Genomic DNA, 15,104 nt, shown 5'->3' on the forward strand with positions numbered 1-15,104 from the left:
GATAAACAAGACATCTAACAAACATGAAATATACTCTTCTATTGGGATGACTTCTATCAACACACACAAGGCGCGGCACAAGGCGAGTGGGTAAAACAGGGTGAATTTTTGTATAAAGATTGTTGCTTCTGTTACAGAAAGCATTCCATTCAATTTCCCAGTTTTCTTTTAATTCTTGTTTACGCAGCGAGACTAAATCACTTCTATTCAGCCAACTAATTTCTAATCCTTTTAAAGCCGCTTCTTTGGCAAAATAATCTGCTTTGGTGAATTGGACAAGTTATGAATATTGATTTGTCCAGTATAGAGTATATTATACAAAATTATAGGTCCTATTCGATGCGATAATTTACTGACTATTTTATTTATATTAGGACAGTACGAACAGCCATAATTAGGTGTTAATATAATAGTTATTATCACTATTTTCAGATTTTGATCCGTGCGAAGAAGGACGTTCCCAATGCAGCCAAAACAGCGCTTGCGTAGTAGACAACGACTCATTCAGATGTGTCTGCAACCCAGGATACCAAAGCTTCTTCGATGGAAATACAACTACTTGTTCCGATATCAACGAATGTCAAACTGGTCAACATGAGTGTGATTACAACGCTCAGTGTATAAATTTAGTAGGAAGCTACGCATGCCAATGCAATCCCGGCTTTGAAGGCAATGGACACATATGCGACAATGCCAGAAGTTGTCAAAATGTTACTTGTAATGAAAATGCTGAATGTATTGAAAGTAACGGAATAGCTTCTTGTCGCTGTATGGCTGGATTTAGAGGTAAGATAAGAGCCAATATCTAGTGTTTGTAGCAAAAGATGCTTAAAAACTGAGATGCTATAAATAGTTTACGAACAATAGTTTATAATTATGTTAATAGTAATAATTGAAAATAATATTTTTTTAGGTGATGGTCAATACTGTAATCCTATTCCAGACCACAGCTGTCACATAGCAAATAACTGTTCTCCATTTGGTTTATGCGCTATAAACCGAGAAACCAACCAATACTCTTGCTCCTGTCTTCCAGGTTACTTGGGTGATGGATATAGATGCTTAGAAATTGAAACAACTACACCAGAACCAGCTACTACAGAAACCGTTGAATATACTCAACCAGAAAGTAAGTAATTAAGTTGAGTATAATTACTCTGATTGTAATGAATCCAGTAATAGTGATACTTGCGAAAAGTAGTATTTTATTAGGCCAATTATGATTTGTTTCTATGTTTCATGCGTTTGTGAAACTTATCTGTAATAGAAATAATAACATCAGCTAACATTTGTACAATAGAGACATTGCTGAAAAGATTAAGTAATTCAGGAAAGCTACTTTTTCATCGACCATCTTTCAGTATCTGGTATCAGTTAACCTGGAATAAAATCAAGTACTGTTGATATTCTTCACTATAACGGAACTTATATGGCTGTTTCCACTTTTTTGTCCCGATTATTCACATTTTTCTATTATAAGTTGTTGCCTTATTCCTTCATCAATGTCGTGACGCCCTGACGAGGGAGTTCTCTCTTTCTTTTATCTGGGGGAATCCATTCTAATATCCTTCACGATCATCTGTATTCTGTTATTTTCTTTACATATTCAAACCATCTTAACTGTATTTTCTCTATGTCCTTAACTATATTTTGATCTAGTTTAATTTTAATAAGGATTTGTTTATTTTTCACCCTTTTAAGTTTCGATATTTTTAGCCTATGATTCGTCTTAAACAGTTTATATCAATCGTCCATAGCTTTTGTCAATAGGCAAAATCTTTAGCTATATATACATTCAGTGTTGGTGTTTACGCAACAAAATTTCTTGAAAGCAGGACTGACTGTTGCAAGGAAAACGAAAAATAAAGAAGACCGAATAAATGAAGGAACAAAACGGTTGATTGAAAAGAGACGCACTTTTCTAACCGAAGGAAAGCGAAACACCAATGGTTTCAAAGAATTGAATAAACAAATAAAGAAGGGAGTAAAGGATGATTTAACGATCTATAATGAAAACAAGGTAGAAAAAATAATAGAAAAGAACCGAGGCCTGAAATGCTTAAGATCAAACTTAGGAAAGCCTATAATAATCTCATTGAAGGATAAAGATGGAAAAGAAATAAGAGAAAAGAATGAAATCGTAAAAGTTACTCAAACATTTTACCGTGATTTATATTCCTCAAACAAGAACCCAGATAACACTGCAAAGGAAGATCTTAAAAGAAAGATAACGAATGTCAACTCAAAAATACTCCCTAACATAGAATCCTTCGAAATAAAACAAGCTATCTCACAACTACAAAGTCACCGATGCTACAAACCAGCTACAAACCAAAGTCACCGATGTGGTGCAAAAATCATTAAAGTTGAAATGGGAATACGCTGGACATGTAGCTAGGAGCGATCTAAACAAATGGCACAGATCAATTTTAACCTGGAGACCATACCAACACAAAAGACCCAGAGGCAGACCTCCTATGAGATGGACAGATGATCTGAAAAGGACTGCCGGGAAAAATTGGCTACAAGTAGCGTACAATAAAAAACAATGGACAGGAAGACTTGAAGAGGCTTATGTTCAGATGTGGACGTGAATGGCTAGATGAAGAAGAAGAAAAAGAAGATCTCACAACTAAAGAACAATAAGGCTCCGGGTCCAGATGGAATACTTGCAAAAATGTTGAAGGAGGGGAGTGAAATTATTCTCGAAGAATTGAAAAATTTTTTCAACGAAGGTCTTCATAGAGGAGAAGTCTCAGATGATTAGAATGAAAGTTTGACAATACTTCACTTCGAAAAGGGAGACAGGAGAGATCTGAAGAACTATAGGCCAATCTCCCTGCTGTCACAAATGTAAAAACTGTGTATGAGTAATAACTAACAGGTTAACGTCGAAGCTCGATAGCTATCAACCGGTAGAGCAGGCAGGATTCCGAAAGGGTTGCAGTACAGTGGATCATCTTCTTACAGTCAGAACTCTAATAGAGAAAGCCAATGAATATCACTTGAACTTATACATTGGCTTCGTTGATTATGAAAAGGCATTTGACTCCATAGAACTTTGGGCAATAGAGAGAGCTATGAACAACTGCAGGATAGATTCCCGATACAGAATGCTCATACATAATATTTACAAGAAAGCTACAATGAAAATACAAATAGATGAGAAAACCAAAGCTATACCAATCAACGGAGGTGTTCACCAGGGAGATGTTATTTTACCAAAGCTATTCACACTTGGACTGGAAGGTGTGTTCAAAGACATTAACTGGGCAGATAAAGGAATAAATGTTAATGGAAGAAATCTGAGTAATTTAAGATACGCTGATGACGTTGTAATATTCGCTACAAGTTTCGAAGAACTACAGACCATAATGACGCAACTATTTCAAGCTTCGGAAAAAGTAGGTCTTAAGATGAACTTGGAAAAAACAAAAATAATGACAAATACACCGAACATTAGAGAAATAACGTTGAACGACATAAATTTAGAAACAGTAAGCGAATACATCTACCTGGGACAGATAATGAAAGTTAACAAAGAAAATCAAACTGCCGAAATTACCAGAAGAATAAAGTTAGAGTGGGCAGGATTTGGAAAACTGAGTTGGATCTTGAAAAGCACTAAAATAGAACAATATTTGAAAACCAGAATTTACAATCAGTGTATCCTCCCTATACTAACGTATGGTTCACAGACATGGACATTCACCAAGTCTAATATGGATAAAATAGTAAAAGCACAAAGAGCGATGGAAAGATCAATGCTCGGGGTGAGACTTATAGACAAAAAAACAAACAAATGAATTAGAAGCAAAACCAAAGTAAAAGACGCAGGAGAACATGCTGCCAAATTAAAATGGAGCTTCGCAGGACATAATGCCCGACTGAAGGATAAGAGATGGAACTACGAAATACAACAATGGAGACCATGGTTAGGAAAGAGAAACAGAGGAAGACCACAAATGAGATGGGCGGATGATATTAAGAAGATCGGAGAACACAACTGGAAGCAAGTGGCGCAAAATAGAAGACACTGGATTGATTTGGGGGATGCCTATGTCCAAAGTTGGATTACTTAATGCTGAAAAAGAAGAAGAAAAAGAAGTTGGTGTTTAGTGCTATTTATTATTGCACCCCGTTTTACCAAAAGTATGTATTCAGATTAAGTCGACCTGGGGTCATTGGATATTATTTTCAAAAATACCTCTATATTATCGGTAGTTCCAGGAATCGGACACGGACTTTTATTATTACTTTCCCTTTGTCATAGACCCAAAAAAGCAGACTACTTTGCTATATTTTTAAGATGTTCTCATATTGCTAAAAGGAAACTGTTTTTGACCTTGCCAGAATATTGATATGGGATATAAGATATGGGATTGGATGTTATACGTTCTACTTACCTGAGATATAATTCTTTAAGTTTTAAAACTGACGTGTTTCTATGGGAAAAGTTGTTTCCGTCTTAATCTTTAAGGTTAGCTGATTGGAATATGGTTGGAAAATACGTTTTCTTGGATTCTTGAGACGATTTTATAAATAGGATTATACCACCTAAAGTCGATGAACATAGCCTTGTTTGTCAACTATCAAGGTGCAGCGTGTTGATTCTTGTCTACTACATGTGTAGGTAAGTCACGTTTTTCTTCTTCTTTCCTCAGGCGAAACACTACTTGTGTCTAGTACTTGATGTCACCAACAAAACACCATTAATTTTCTTGTGGGACGTTCAAGGATTTATTCTGTCTACATAGGTCAAATGTACAAAAGATGCAGATTCTAATCTTAGATCTGGTATACCCGTTAGTGATTCCCATCCCCAACCTTTTTTATTTATTGTTTTTTCGTTTTTCTGTCTAAACGGATTCTCTTTCGATTTTCTGAGTGGAAGAAATTGTTGCAGGCTTTGGGTTTATTGGTGTTCCTAGACAACGTAGATGTATTTCCAATCAACTGCATGAAACTAACATAACGAAGTTGGTAATAGGACTTTCATTGCAGTCTGTTCAATTATACCTCTTCTTCTTCTTCATATACCATGTCCTTTCAGAACGTTGGTTTCCAATCTCGCAAGTTCTTCAACCATGAAATCTTTCTTCATCTTGGACTGTGTTTATCTGCTATTTTCCCTTGCATAATATTTTGTAGCAATCTATATTTGTGAAATGTTAACTTAAAGAAATACACAGTAATATGTTTCATTTAATTAATATAAATGCATTATAAAGCGTTCTTATGAAGAACATTTGTTCGGAACACACTGTAACTGTAATCGAACGAAGGTGATATTTTGGCATAAATTGGTAACACTTATTTTGATAGTTGCGGTGTTGACACTTTTTGTACTTTTGTACTATTATTTTGAATTTTAAAGTGAATACCTCTTGTTTTATATTTTTACCTATTTAATAAAATCTGTTCTTTTTAGAACAAAATTAGTGTGATTTATTTCAAAAATGTCACGTGAGAATTTAATTTATATTGTCTCATTTGATGTTTGAAATACTCCAGCTTTCTCTTCTTAATAGTTTTAAAATTCTTCTACACTACCACATTTCGAAAGCCCCTACAGTCCATCTAATTTACTTACCATTGCACGTCATTATCACTGACAGAGATCGAGGTTGACATAGTTGCCAAAGTATAAAAAAATCCTGAATCCATTTTAAATCAAATAGATCACATAATTATTGCAAAAGTGGATTATACAACAAAACAAATTATGATTTAATGTAAATAAATAGAAACAAAACAAAAGTTAAAAAATAATCTTGTTAAAAACAATTTGAGCCGCTTGTATGCGTCGTATAAAGATGTAAAATGGAATACTTAAACAAAAACAACACTTTTTTCATTACTTATTTACTTTGAAATATTTTGTTACAACTAAATTTTCAAATGTTTTTTTCTTTTTTCTTCAGATTTATTTAAATTTCGGTTTTATGATCGATAGTGATTAGATAGAGATCGATTATTCGATTTCGTTTCCATCCAAACTTCCAAACATATTAAATAATAAATAATTATAAATATTTAAATTCTTACGTGACATTTTTGAAATAAATCACACTAATTTTGTTCTAAAAAGAACAGATTTTATTAAATAGGTAAAAATATAAAACAAGAGGTATTCACTTTAAAATTCAAAATAATAGTACAAAAGTACAAAAAGTGTCAACACCGCAACTATCAAAATAAGTGTTACCAATTTATACCAAAATATCACCTTCGTTCGATTACAGTTACAGTGTGTTCCGAACAAATGTTCTTCATAAGAACGCTTTATAATGCATTTATATTAATTAAATGAAACATATTACTGTGTATTTCTTTAAGTTAACATTAATAGAAATCTTTAAATATTATTTCTATGCGTATATAATAAAATATGTCTAGTGGCTGTAATGCCAGTGTACTCGGCAAAGTGATTCTAAAAAAGAACACATCTACCGAGTAAATAGTTCTTGTTGGTATCATGTGACCTCACGGGCTATGACGCGGATGACGTGCAACGGTAAGTAAATTAGATGAAGTATAGGAGATTTAGATCACTTTTATTCACAGTCCAAGACTCGACAACATAAAGTTAAGACCGTGAACACGTGGCAGCGAACTAGGCGAATCCGCATGCCAATTTTAGGTCTTTGTTATATAGCAGGCTCTGTAAACAATTTAATCAACTTGCTCAAGTTTGGTACTATTTACATACATAAACAGTTTTATATTAGGTTGGCGATTATCATGGCTATTCTGATCTTAGATGCTGCCGCTCTGAATAGTTCAATTGATGTGCATCCGTACCATTTCCTCAAGTTACGCAACCATGAGATTCTTCTTTTTCCTTGTATAATTAATTGAAGTAAGTTGTATCTTTCATTACGCATAGCATGTCCCAGGTATTGCAGCTTTCGTGTCATGATGGTTTCCAATATTTTCATTCTTTTGTTGACTCTTCTCATGCCTTCTTTGTTTGTTACATGCTCGGTCTATGATATCTTCAGGATTCTTCTATACACCTACAGTTCAAATGCTTCCAACTTTTTAGTAGTCGATGCATAGATGCATTTAAAGCATTTTATTGAAGTTTGTTCGTGCTTTCTCTAAAGAACTTTTATTTCTTTGGAGTAATCGTTTGTGTGATTAATTATTGTGCCAAGATAATTGTAGTTTTCAATTCGTTCTAAAGTTTTACCGTTAATTTTCAGGCTTTCATCATTATTTTTGATATGATTTAGTTTTCTTGATGTTTATTGATAATCCATATTCTTCTCCATACTCAACTATCTTGTTCATTAGCTTTTGGAGGTCTTAGAGGTTGTCTGCTATTATGATAGTATCGTCCGTATATCTAATGTTGGTAATTCGTGTTCCATTGACCTTTATTTCTGCTGTTCTCCTTCAAGAGCTCTTTTGATAATTTCTTCAGAATATGCATTGAATAGTAGTGGTGACAATACACACACCTATCGCACTCCTCTTTTAATTTCGAACTCTTCTATGTGTGTTCGTTAATGCGTATGTGTGCCTGCTGTTTATAATATAGATTTGTTATAATTCGAAGGTCATTATATTGTAAGTGTTTTGCATTGAGGACGACCATTAGCTATTTGTGAAGGACTTTATCGAAAGCCTTGTTGTAATCTATGAAAAAGACGTACATATATTGGTTCACATCCAAGCATCTCTGGATTAGTAAGTCGAATGCAAAGAGAGCTTCACGGGTACCTACGCCTCTACGGAATCCAAATTGGGTTTCTTCAATATCCATATCAAGTATTTGGTAAATGCGTTTATGGATGATCTTTAAAAACATTTTAAGTGTGTGAGACATCAGGTTTATGGTGCGGTGGTCGGTGCATTTTTCTTTTTTGGGAGACAAATAAATGTTGAGGTCAACCATTCATTGGGTATGTCACCCGACTGATAAATGTCATTAAAGAGCTTTAAGAGGACATCCATGTACTCATTTTCTATTATTTTAAGGATATCAATAGGCAGTTTATCGGGCCCCGGGCTTTTTCCGTTTTTGGTGTTGTTTGGTGCATACAATATTTTTTCCTTTGTAATTTCTATACTTGTTTCTATGACCTCGAAAGATATGTCTTGTAGGTTTCCTCTTTCGTTGTCGAAGAGCTTTTCCATATATTCTTTCCAACGTTTTAGCTTTTCGTCAGTCGTTATCATAGTATTTCCCTTTTTATCTTAAACAGTTGTGTTGTGGTTTCTTTTTTGCAGCTCTGCCATTTCTTTAACCTTTTCATCTAGGTTGAATAGGCCATATCTGTTCTGAAGATCTTCTATCTCTTTACTTTTTTTCCCATAGTAAGTTTGTTTTGCCTCTCTTATCATTTTTCTGATTTCATTGTTAATGATTTTGTAATTGTGACTGTCTTTGTTCTTGGCTTGTCTTCTTTGGTCCGTCCTGCCGAGTATTTCGTCGGTCATCCAGTTGTCTCTCTCTCTTATCGGTTCTTTTAACATCTCTTTGCATAGAACGAGGAGGCAGCTTTTTAATGTTTTCCATTGTTGGTTTATCTCGTAGTTGTTAGTATCTAATTTATCAAAGTTTTCGTATATTTTCTGTTGGAGTTTGTTTTTTATATCAGCTTCTTTCAGTTTTCTAACATCTAATTTTGGAGTTCTTTGGGGTTTTATAATACGTTTAAGCTTAAGCGTGACATTAGCGATTAGGGGGGTATGGTCTGATGTGACATCTGCTCCTGGATATGTTTTAACTGATTTGATGGTGTTATGATATCTCTCTTTAATCATTATATAATTGATTTGGTTTCTTACCACTTTTCCGGTTTATCTGCTGGTGAGCGCCATGTATATAACCGTCTTATAGGTAATTTAAACAACGTGTTTGTGATTATTAGACTTTGTTCTTGGCAGAATTGTATTAGAAGATCTCCTCTATCGTTACGTTCCCCTAGTCATTGATCTCCCATTATTGTTCCAGCTCTTCTCTTGCCGACTTTTGCATTTAAATTGCCCATAACTACCGTGATTTCCCTGTTCTTTGTTATTTTCAGTGCATCTTCAATTTGTTGTGTGTGTTTAATGTCAAATTTAGTTTTGTGTATGATGTCCTTATTTGTAGTAGCATCACTCTTTCTGAGATTGGGACAAAACCCTCTATTAAGGATAGAATTTTCAGAAAGTGCATTCCTGAAAATTCTTTCGGAGTAAACGTTGAAAAGCAAAGGCGACAAGAGACATCCCTACCACACTCATCTTTTAGTATTAAGAGCTTGTGATTCCAAACCGTATACTAAAACTGATGTTTGATTTCAATACAAATTTGCAATTATGCGAACGTCTCTGCCATCCAAGCCAACGTCCCTTATAACTTTGATCAATATAGAGTGGTTAACACGTACAAATGCCTTTTGGAAGTCAATAATACAACAGTACATGTCTACAAATATATCAAGACTTCTTTGAGCAAGTAAGTTCATCCCAAACAATGCCTCTCTCGTTCCAAATCCGTTACGGAAACCAAATGTGTATCACTTAGGTATTCCTCGCATTTATTATAGATACGGTCATGTATTACCTGTTGAAAAATTTTTAATAAATGGCTTAACAAACTGATGGTTCTATATTAAGCACAGGTTTTTGCTGGTGCCTTCTTGTGTAAAGCTCTTCTTCTTCCTATGCCGTCCCCATTAACGGAGGTTGGCGACCACATTTTTAAAAGCTTCTCTGTCTTTTGCAACGTGGAATAATTCGTCTACAGTCATGTTTGTCCAGTCTCGAATATTTCGCAGCCATGACTTCCTCTTTCTACCTATTCACTTTTTGCCATCGACTCTACCCTGCATGATGACCTGCAGAAGACTATATTTATTATTTCTTAGTATGTGTCCAAGGTATGCAGTCTTGCGTACTTTTATCGTTCTCAACAATTTTTTGTCTCGACCCATCCTGCTCAGCACTTCCTCATTGGTGACCCTGGCAGTCCATGGAATTCTCAACATTCTCCGGTATATCCAAAGTTCAAAGGCTTCAATCTTTTTAACTATTTGCGCTTTTAGTGTCCATGTTTCTACCCCGTACAATAGTTGCGACCAGACGTAACATTCAACAAACCTCAGTCTCAGCGCAGTATTCAGATTTTTGTCACAGAACAATTGTTTGAATTTTAAGAACGCTGCCCTTGCCATTTCTATTCGTACCCGGATCTCTTGGTCTGGATCTAATTGTGTAAAGCTATAAACAATAAATTGGACCCACCATTAGGAGGTGTCTGCTGGTATAAATGGTATTAAAAACGAAGTTATATAAGCTTGTATATTTCACTCTTCTACCTCTGATTGACCATAATGCTCAACGTTTCACCATGAAAACTTAAATTTATTTACCAAGACATGCTAATGTCATCTTCATATACCCACTTTTGGTTTTTGGAAGTTAAGCCAGCACACACTTCGGTTTAGCTAGTTCTTTATCCTCAAACAAAACAAAGAAAACAAAATTTCCCCCCGTTTTTGTTTTCTTTAAGAAAGTTCTTTGTAATATTAGAGGTCTTACTCAGCACATATTAATACAGTACCCTTCCACGAGTCGACTTCCTCCATATCTAGAAGCACATAAGTCTTATTAGGACATCTTTTATGAACTCTATTTCATTCTCGGATAAATTTTGTCCCGGTAGTTCTTGGGAATCACTGCTGAGTTGATTCTCATTATAGTCGTTTGTCTACTTACTCAGTTACAATTAATTGGGGAGGAAATTAAGGGTCTGGTTTTGTTTGTATTTTTGTCGTCGGAAGTCTATCTGATAGACGTAGTCTACGTAGCAGCCTGTGTCATATCAATTCTCGCTCTAAAAGTAGTTACCGTAGTAGTTCCGTGGTATAGTGATTTTGCTAGTATCAGCACTTTGCTCCCTCATCTTCTTTGTTGAGTTCCGGATCAGCCTTTTTGAGATACCTTAAGCTTCTCGGTGTTTTCATAAGAGTATGTAAATCATCCCCTAAGGTTGTGTCTCCTATTGCCTCTCTTTTTATTTTTGTCGATTTGGTTCATTAACTGATCCAACGAATACCTACTATGAGATAAATAAGACACCGTACATATGAAGCTCTCAATGTTGGTGGTATGAAAGCAGGTACTGCTGATTCAAGGATCATCAGCATGTCAAGATGGAACAGAAAAATATGTAGGGCATTTGGGTCTTGATTTTAGAATTATAGGTCCGACTCAACCCCTTAAACCCAATTTATTATTATTAACATTTCACTTTTGTTGTAAATATATTCGTAGATAAATTTTTTGTCTACCATTAAATTAAAAATACTCTATTTATTTTTTTATTGTAGATCAGGAAATTTTACAAACATGTACTGCCGATGGTTGTTATTGTCCCTCTGGTTATATAATAGAAACTGGTACACCTTATTGCATTTTGGAGACTACAACTTTACCAGCTACGGTTTCTCAACCAACTGAAAGATTACCAGGTTTGATATTAAAGTCTAACTACAGGTAAAATACATACATACATATATATATATATATATATATATATATATATATATATATATATATATATGTTACGGTCAATGTGATAGCCTGGTCTATATTAATAATAACCTTAGCAGTTGGTCAATGTGATTAATAATGCCTTTATAATTAGACTAACCGGTTATTATTAATACTATCCTAACGGTTCTGGTAAATTTAATAAAAACGCATTATGGCTTCGCTACTGTTTATTTATGAAACGCGGTAATAAAGTTCAACACTTAAACAGAACTTATTAATTAAAAAACCTAACTAGACATGTAATAAGTAAAAACAGACTCGAATTTGGTAATAAAGTTAAACACCTAAACATAATTTATCAATCAAAAAAACCTAACTAGACTTGTATTTGGTAACAAAGTTAAAACACTTAAACAACATTTATCAATAAAAAAACCTAACTAGACATGTAATAAGTAAAAACAGACTCGTATCAGGTATGTTAAATATTTAAACATAATTTTATCAATCAAAAATCCCAACTAGACATAAGTAAAAACAGACTTGTATTTTCGTAATAGATTTATGTCTGGTTGCACCAACAAATCTTGAGCTCCAGTGTAGCCCAGATAAGCTTATAGATAGAGCCGTCTCACTTACCTTGCACCATAATTTTTATCGATCCATTGCACGTAGCAATCCATTATGACAAACCGAAAATTGATCTAAAACTCAATGGTGTAACGCCTATGTTTCGTAAGCCGAGCTTAAGGCACGTCCTAATCTTAAGATCTGTTGGTGCAACCAAGCCTAAAACACTTATCAATCAAACAGAACTTATCAATCAAAAAACCTAACTAAACATGTAATAAGTAAAAACAGACTCGTATCAGGCAATAAAGTTAAACATTTAAACATTAATTTATCAATTAAAAATCCCAACTAGACATGTATTAAATCAAAACAGACTCGTATTAGGTAATAAATTTAAACATTTAAACATAATTTATCAATCAAAAATCTCAACTAGACATGCAATAAGTAATAACAAACTCGTACATACGCATTATCTGTAAGTTACCAGACTATAATTACTTGTTTTTGCAGGACAGGTTCTTGTGGCACTTAGAATTACAAAGAACACTTGCTTTTTTACATTTGCAGCGATTTGAGTTGCATTGGCCACTACAATTGCAGTGACGGAATCCTTGACCACCTAAATTCGAATCTTTACCGGCGAATTCCCTGAGACCTATTTCAGTAGCAGGCACATCATTGACTGAAATAAGTGTTTCCTTGCAGGTAGTAAATTCGTTTCTTGCATAAAGTTGGTTTGAAATACCATGCTAGGTGCCTAGCTTATACAGCCTTTCATCTTTAACAGAAATAATAATGGCAATAATATTTCGGCTATCGGCCTTAGCTCTATCAACTTCTGAAATTCGCACTCTAACACTTTCACCTACTTTTGCAACAGGGAATCTATCATTAGAGTGCTTTAACATTTTGTCAGCTTGTTTTATAAGTAACTGTTTAGCAAGATCTCGAATCTCTCGAATTTTCTTTTAAGTTTTCTCAACTTCAGTGCCATCTTCTCTTATTTTCTTCAACTCCAATTGGCTTGTCTTCCCCATTGTCATTGTCTTCCCCATTGACAGCAACTATTGCACATGCATTGTATTCTATTGGCCTGTTAGCGTTACCGGGATATTCAACATTCGCTAATTGTGAATCCTCGGTTGTACTGTTAATATTCAAATTACCACGGTGCTTTGCTCCATCATCAGCATCATCGGACTCATCTGCTAATATTGCTTCTAAATCTTCTTCGCTTCTAATTTCAGTTAAAGTACCAGCAGGTAAGGATGTTTTCAATCCTACTTTAGCCTTACAACGGAATAGTGCTTCGTATGGACTACAGATAATGCCGGAATGGTAAGCTCTGTTTTTCGTAAATTGTATGAACTTTATGCCTTACGACCACTGACTCGTTTTGTTTGTTTCCAGCCATGTGGCCAACATTTTTTCGATATCTTGGTTCGCTCTCTCTACCGAACCTTGCGACTGGCTATGTCTGGGTTTTCCGTGGACAATTTTTAGTTCGTCTCACATACTGCATGCAGACTACTTCAATAATCTTATTTGCGGCGAATTCTCGACATTTATCACGGTGTAAAATGTGTGGAGCTCCAAATATGGTAAACACTTCCAACATATGGTACGCAGCTTCTTCGGAACGCTTGGTTTTTAATGCTCTGAGCTGGACAACTTTGGTAAGATGGTCTTGATAGACCATAATAAATTTATAGTCACCATCCGCTTGTGACTGCATCTTGACATCTCGAATTAAATGCACTACTTAAAATTGGCTTCACAACGAGTCCTTTTTTTTGGAATACTCATTTTCTTTTGACACAGTACACAAAGATTTAAATAAATCTTGACAAACTCCACAATATATAATGAAAATGAATCTTGTTTTGGTTGTTTTAACTTTCATTAAAAATGCATAATACTCATCTCTGGTGAATAACTGATGATTGTTTGCTTTTTCAGATTTAAGTGTATCGATTTGATCGCTAAATCGTGCTTTCATGGATTCGAAATCACTCATTGTAAAATAAGTTGGTAGGTATGCACAGAACACTCGAAACTTCACACCGCTTGTTCAACTAAACAAAAATGTTTTACAATGACACAGAACTGCTTCCGACTACAGATTTACTATAACTGTGGTAATACGCGCGCCTTATTTTAACACTGGTATGTCGCAGTGACTAATACACTTACTTCCCTCCACCCCGCAAGCTTCTAAGAACTTATTGGTATTCAACATTTATCACGTTTACCGTTTGAATACGGGATTTATTAATAATAACCGATCAATGTGATTATTTCTGGTATATTTATTACTTTTAACTAGCTATTTGGGTTGTATTCATAGTAACCGGTAATTATTAATAATTCCCATTTAATCATATTTACCGTAACATATATATATATATATATATATATATATATATATATATATATATATATATATATATATATATATATATATATATATATATATATATATATATATATATATATATATGTAAAAGTATATACATTTATTTATACATTTTGTATAAATATACAGACAATCGACGGTTTTTAAGTCTAAAATTAATATACTTGATATATAATATAACCGCTGTTTAAGTCATGAAGGCCTTAGATTCTAACTTTTTGTTTCTTTTCTTTCCCGTTTCTCCCGTTCCGAATGTTCGTAGAGCATTTCTTATCTTTGACATCCCAACAATCTTACTCTCTACAGTATTGCTCTAAACAGTAATTTTTGCTTTACTTAATAGGTTCTTGCAGTGTTGTTAACAATTGCCATGCAAACGCCTCATGTCTCTACTCAGATATCCTTCGTGACTATGAATGTATATGCAATGAAGGTTTTGAAGGGAATGGATATTCGTGCGAGCCAGAAGTAATTTCCTGCACTATTGTTGATAACTGCGATCCCCAGGCTATGTGTACATATGACGAAACTTTGGGAAAATCGAAATGTGTGTGTAATGCTGGATATGTGGGAGATGGATACTATTGTTCTATCAGTGGTAAGTAAATGATATCTT

At 34.4% G+C, this 15,104-nt stretch overlaps 1 protein-coding gene across 5 annotated transcripts in view; it reads left to right on the forward strand.

Moving 5' to 3' along the window:
• The window catches only part of Ndg (Nidogen), an 87,056-nt gene that overhangs the window by 48,634 nt on the left and 23,318 nt on the right, over positions 1–15,104 (forward strand). For all 5 annotated transcript variants that reach the window (XM_072520007.1, XM_072520002.1, XM_072520019.1 and 2 more), the window contains exons 10-13: positions 433–786; positions 914–1,129; positions 11,331–11,471; positions 14,832–15,086. In XM_072520007.1, coding sequence (XP_072376108.1) covers positions 433–786; positions 914–1,129; positions 11,331–11,471; positions 14,832–15,086 — 966 coding nt within the window. The remainder of the gene's footprint in view (positions 1–432; positions 787–913; positions 1,130–11,330; positions 11,472–14,831; positions 15,087–15,104) is intronic.

This window comes from Diabrotica undecimpunctata, chromosome 1, assembly GCF_040954645.1.
Source record: "Diabrotica undecimpunctata isolate CICGRU chromosome 1, icDiaUnde3, whole genome shotgun sequence".
NCBI lineage: Eukaryota > Metazoa > Arthropoda > Insecta > Coleoptera > Chrysomelidae > Diabrotica > Diabrotica undecimpunctata.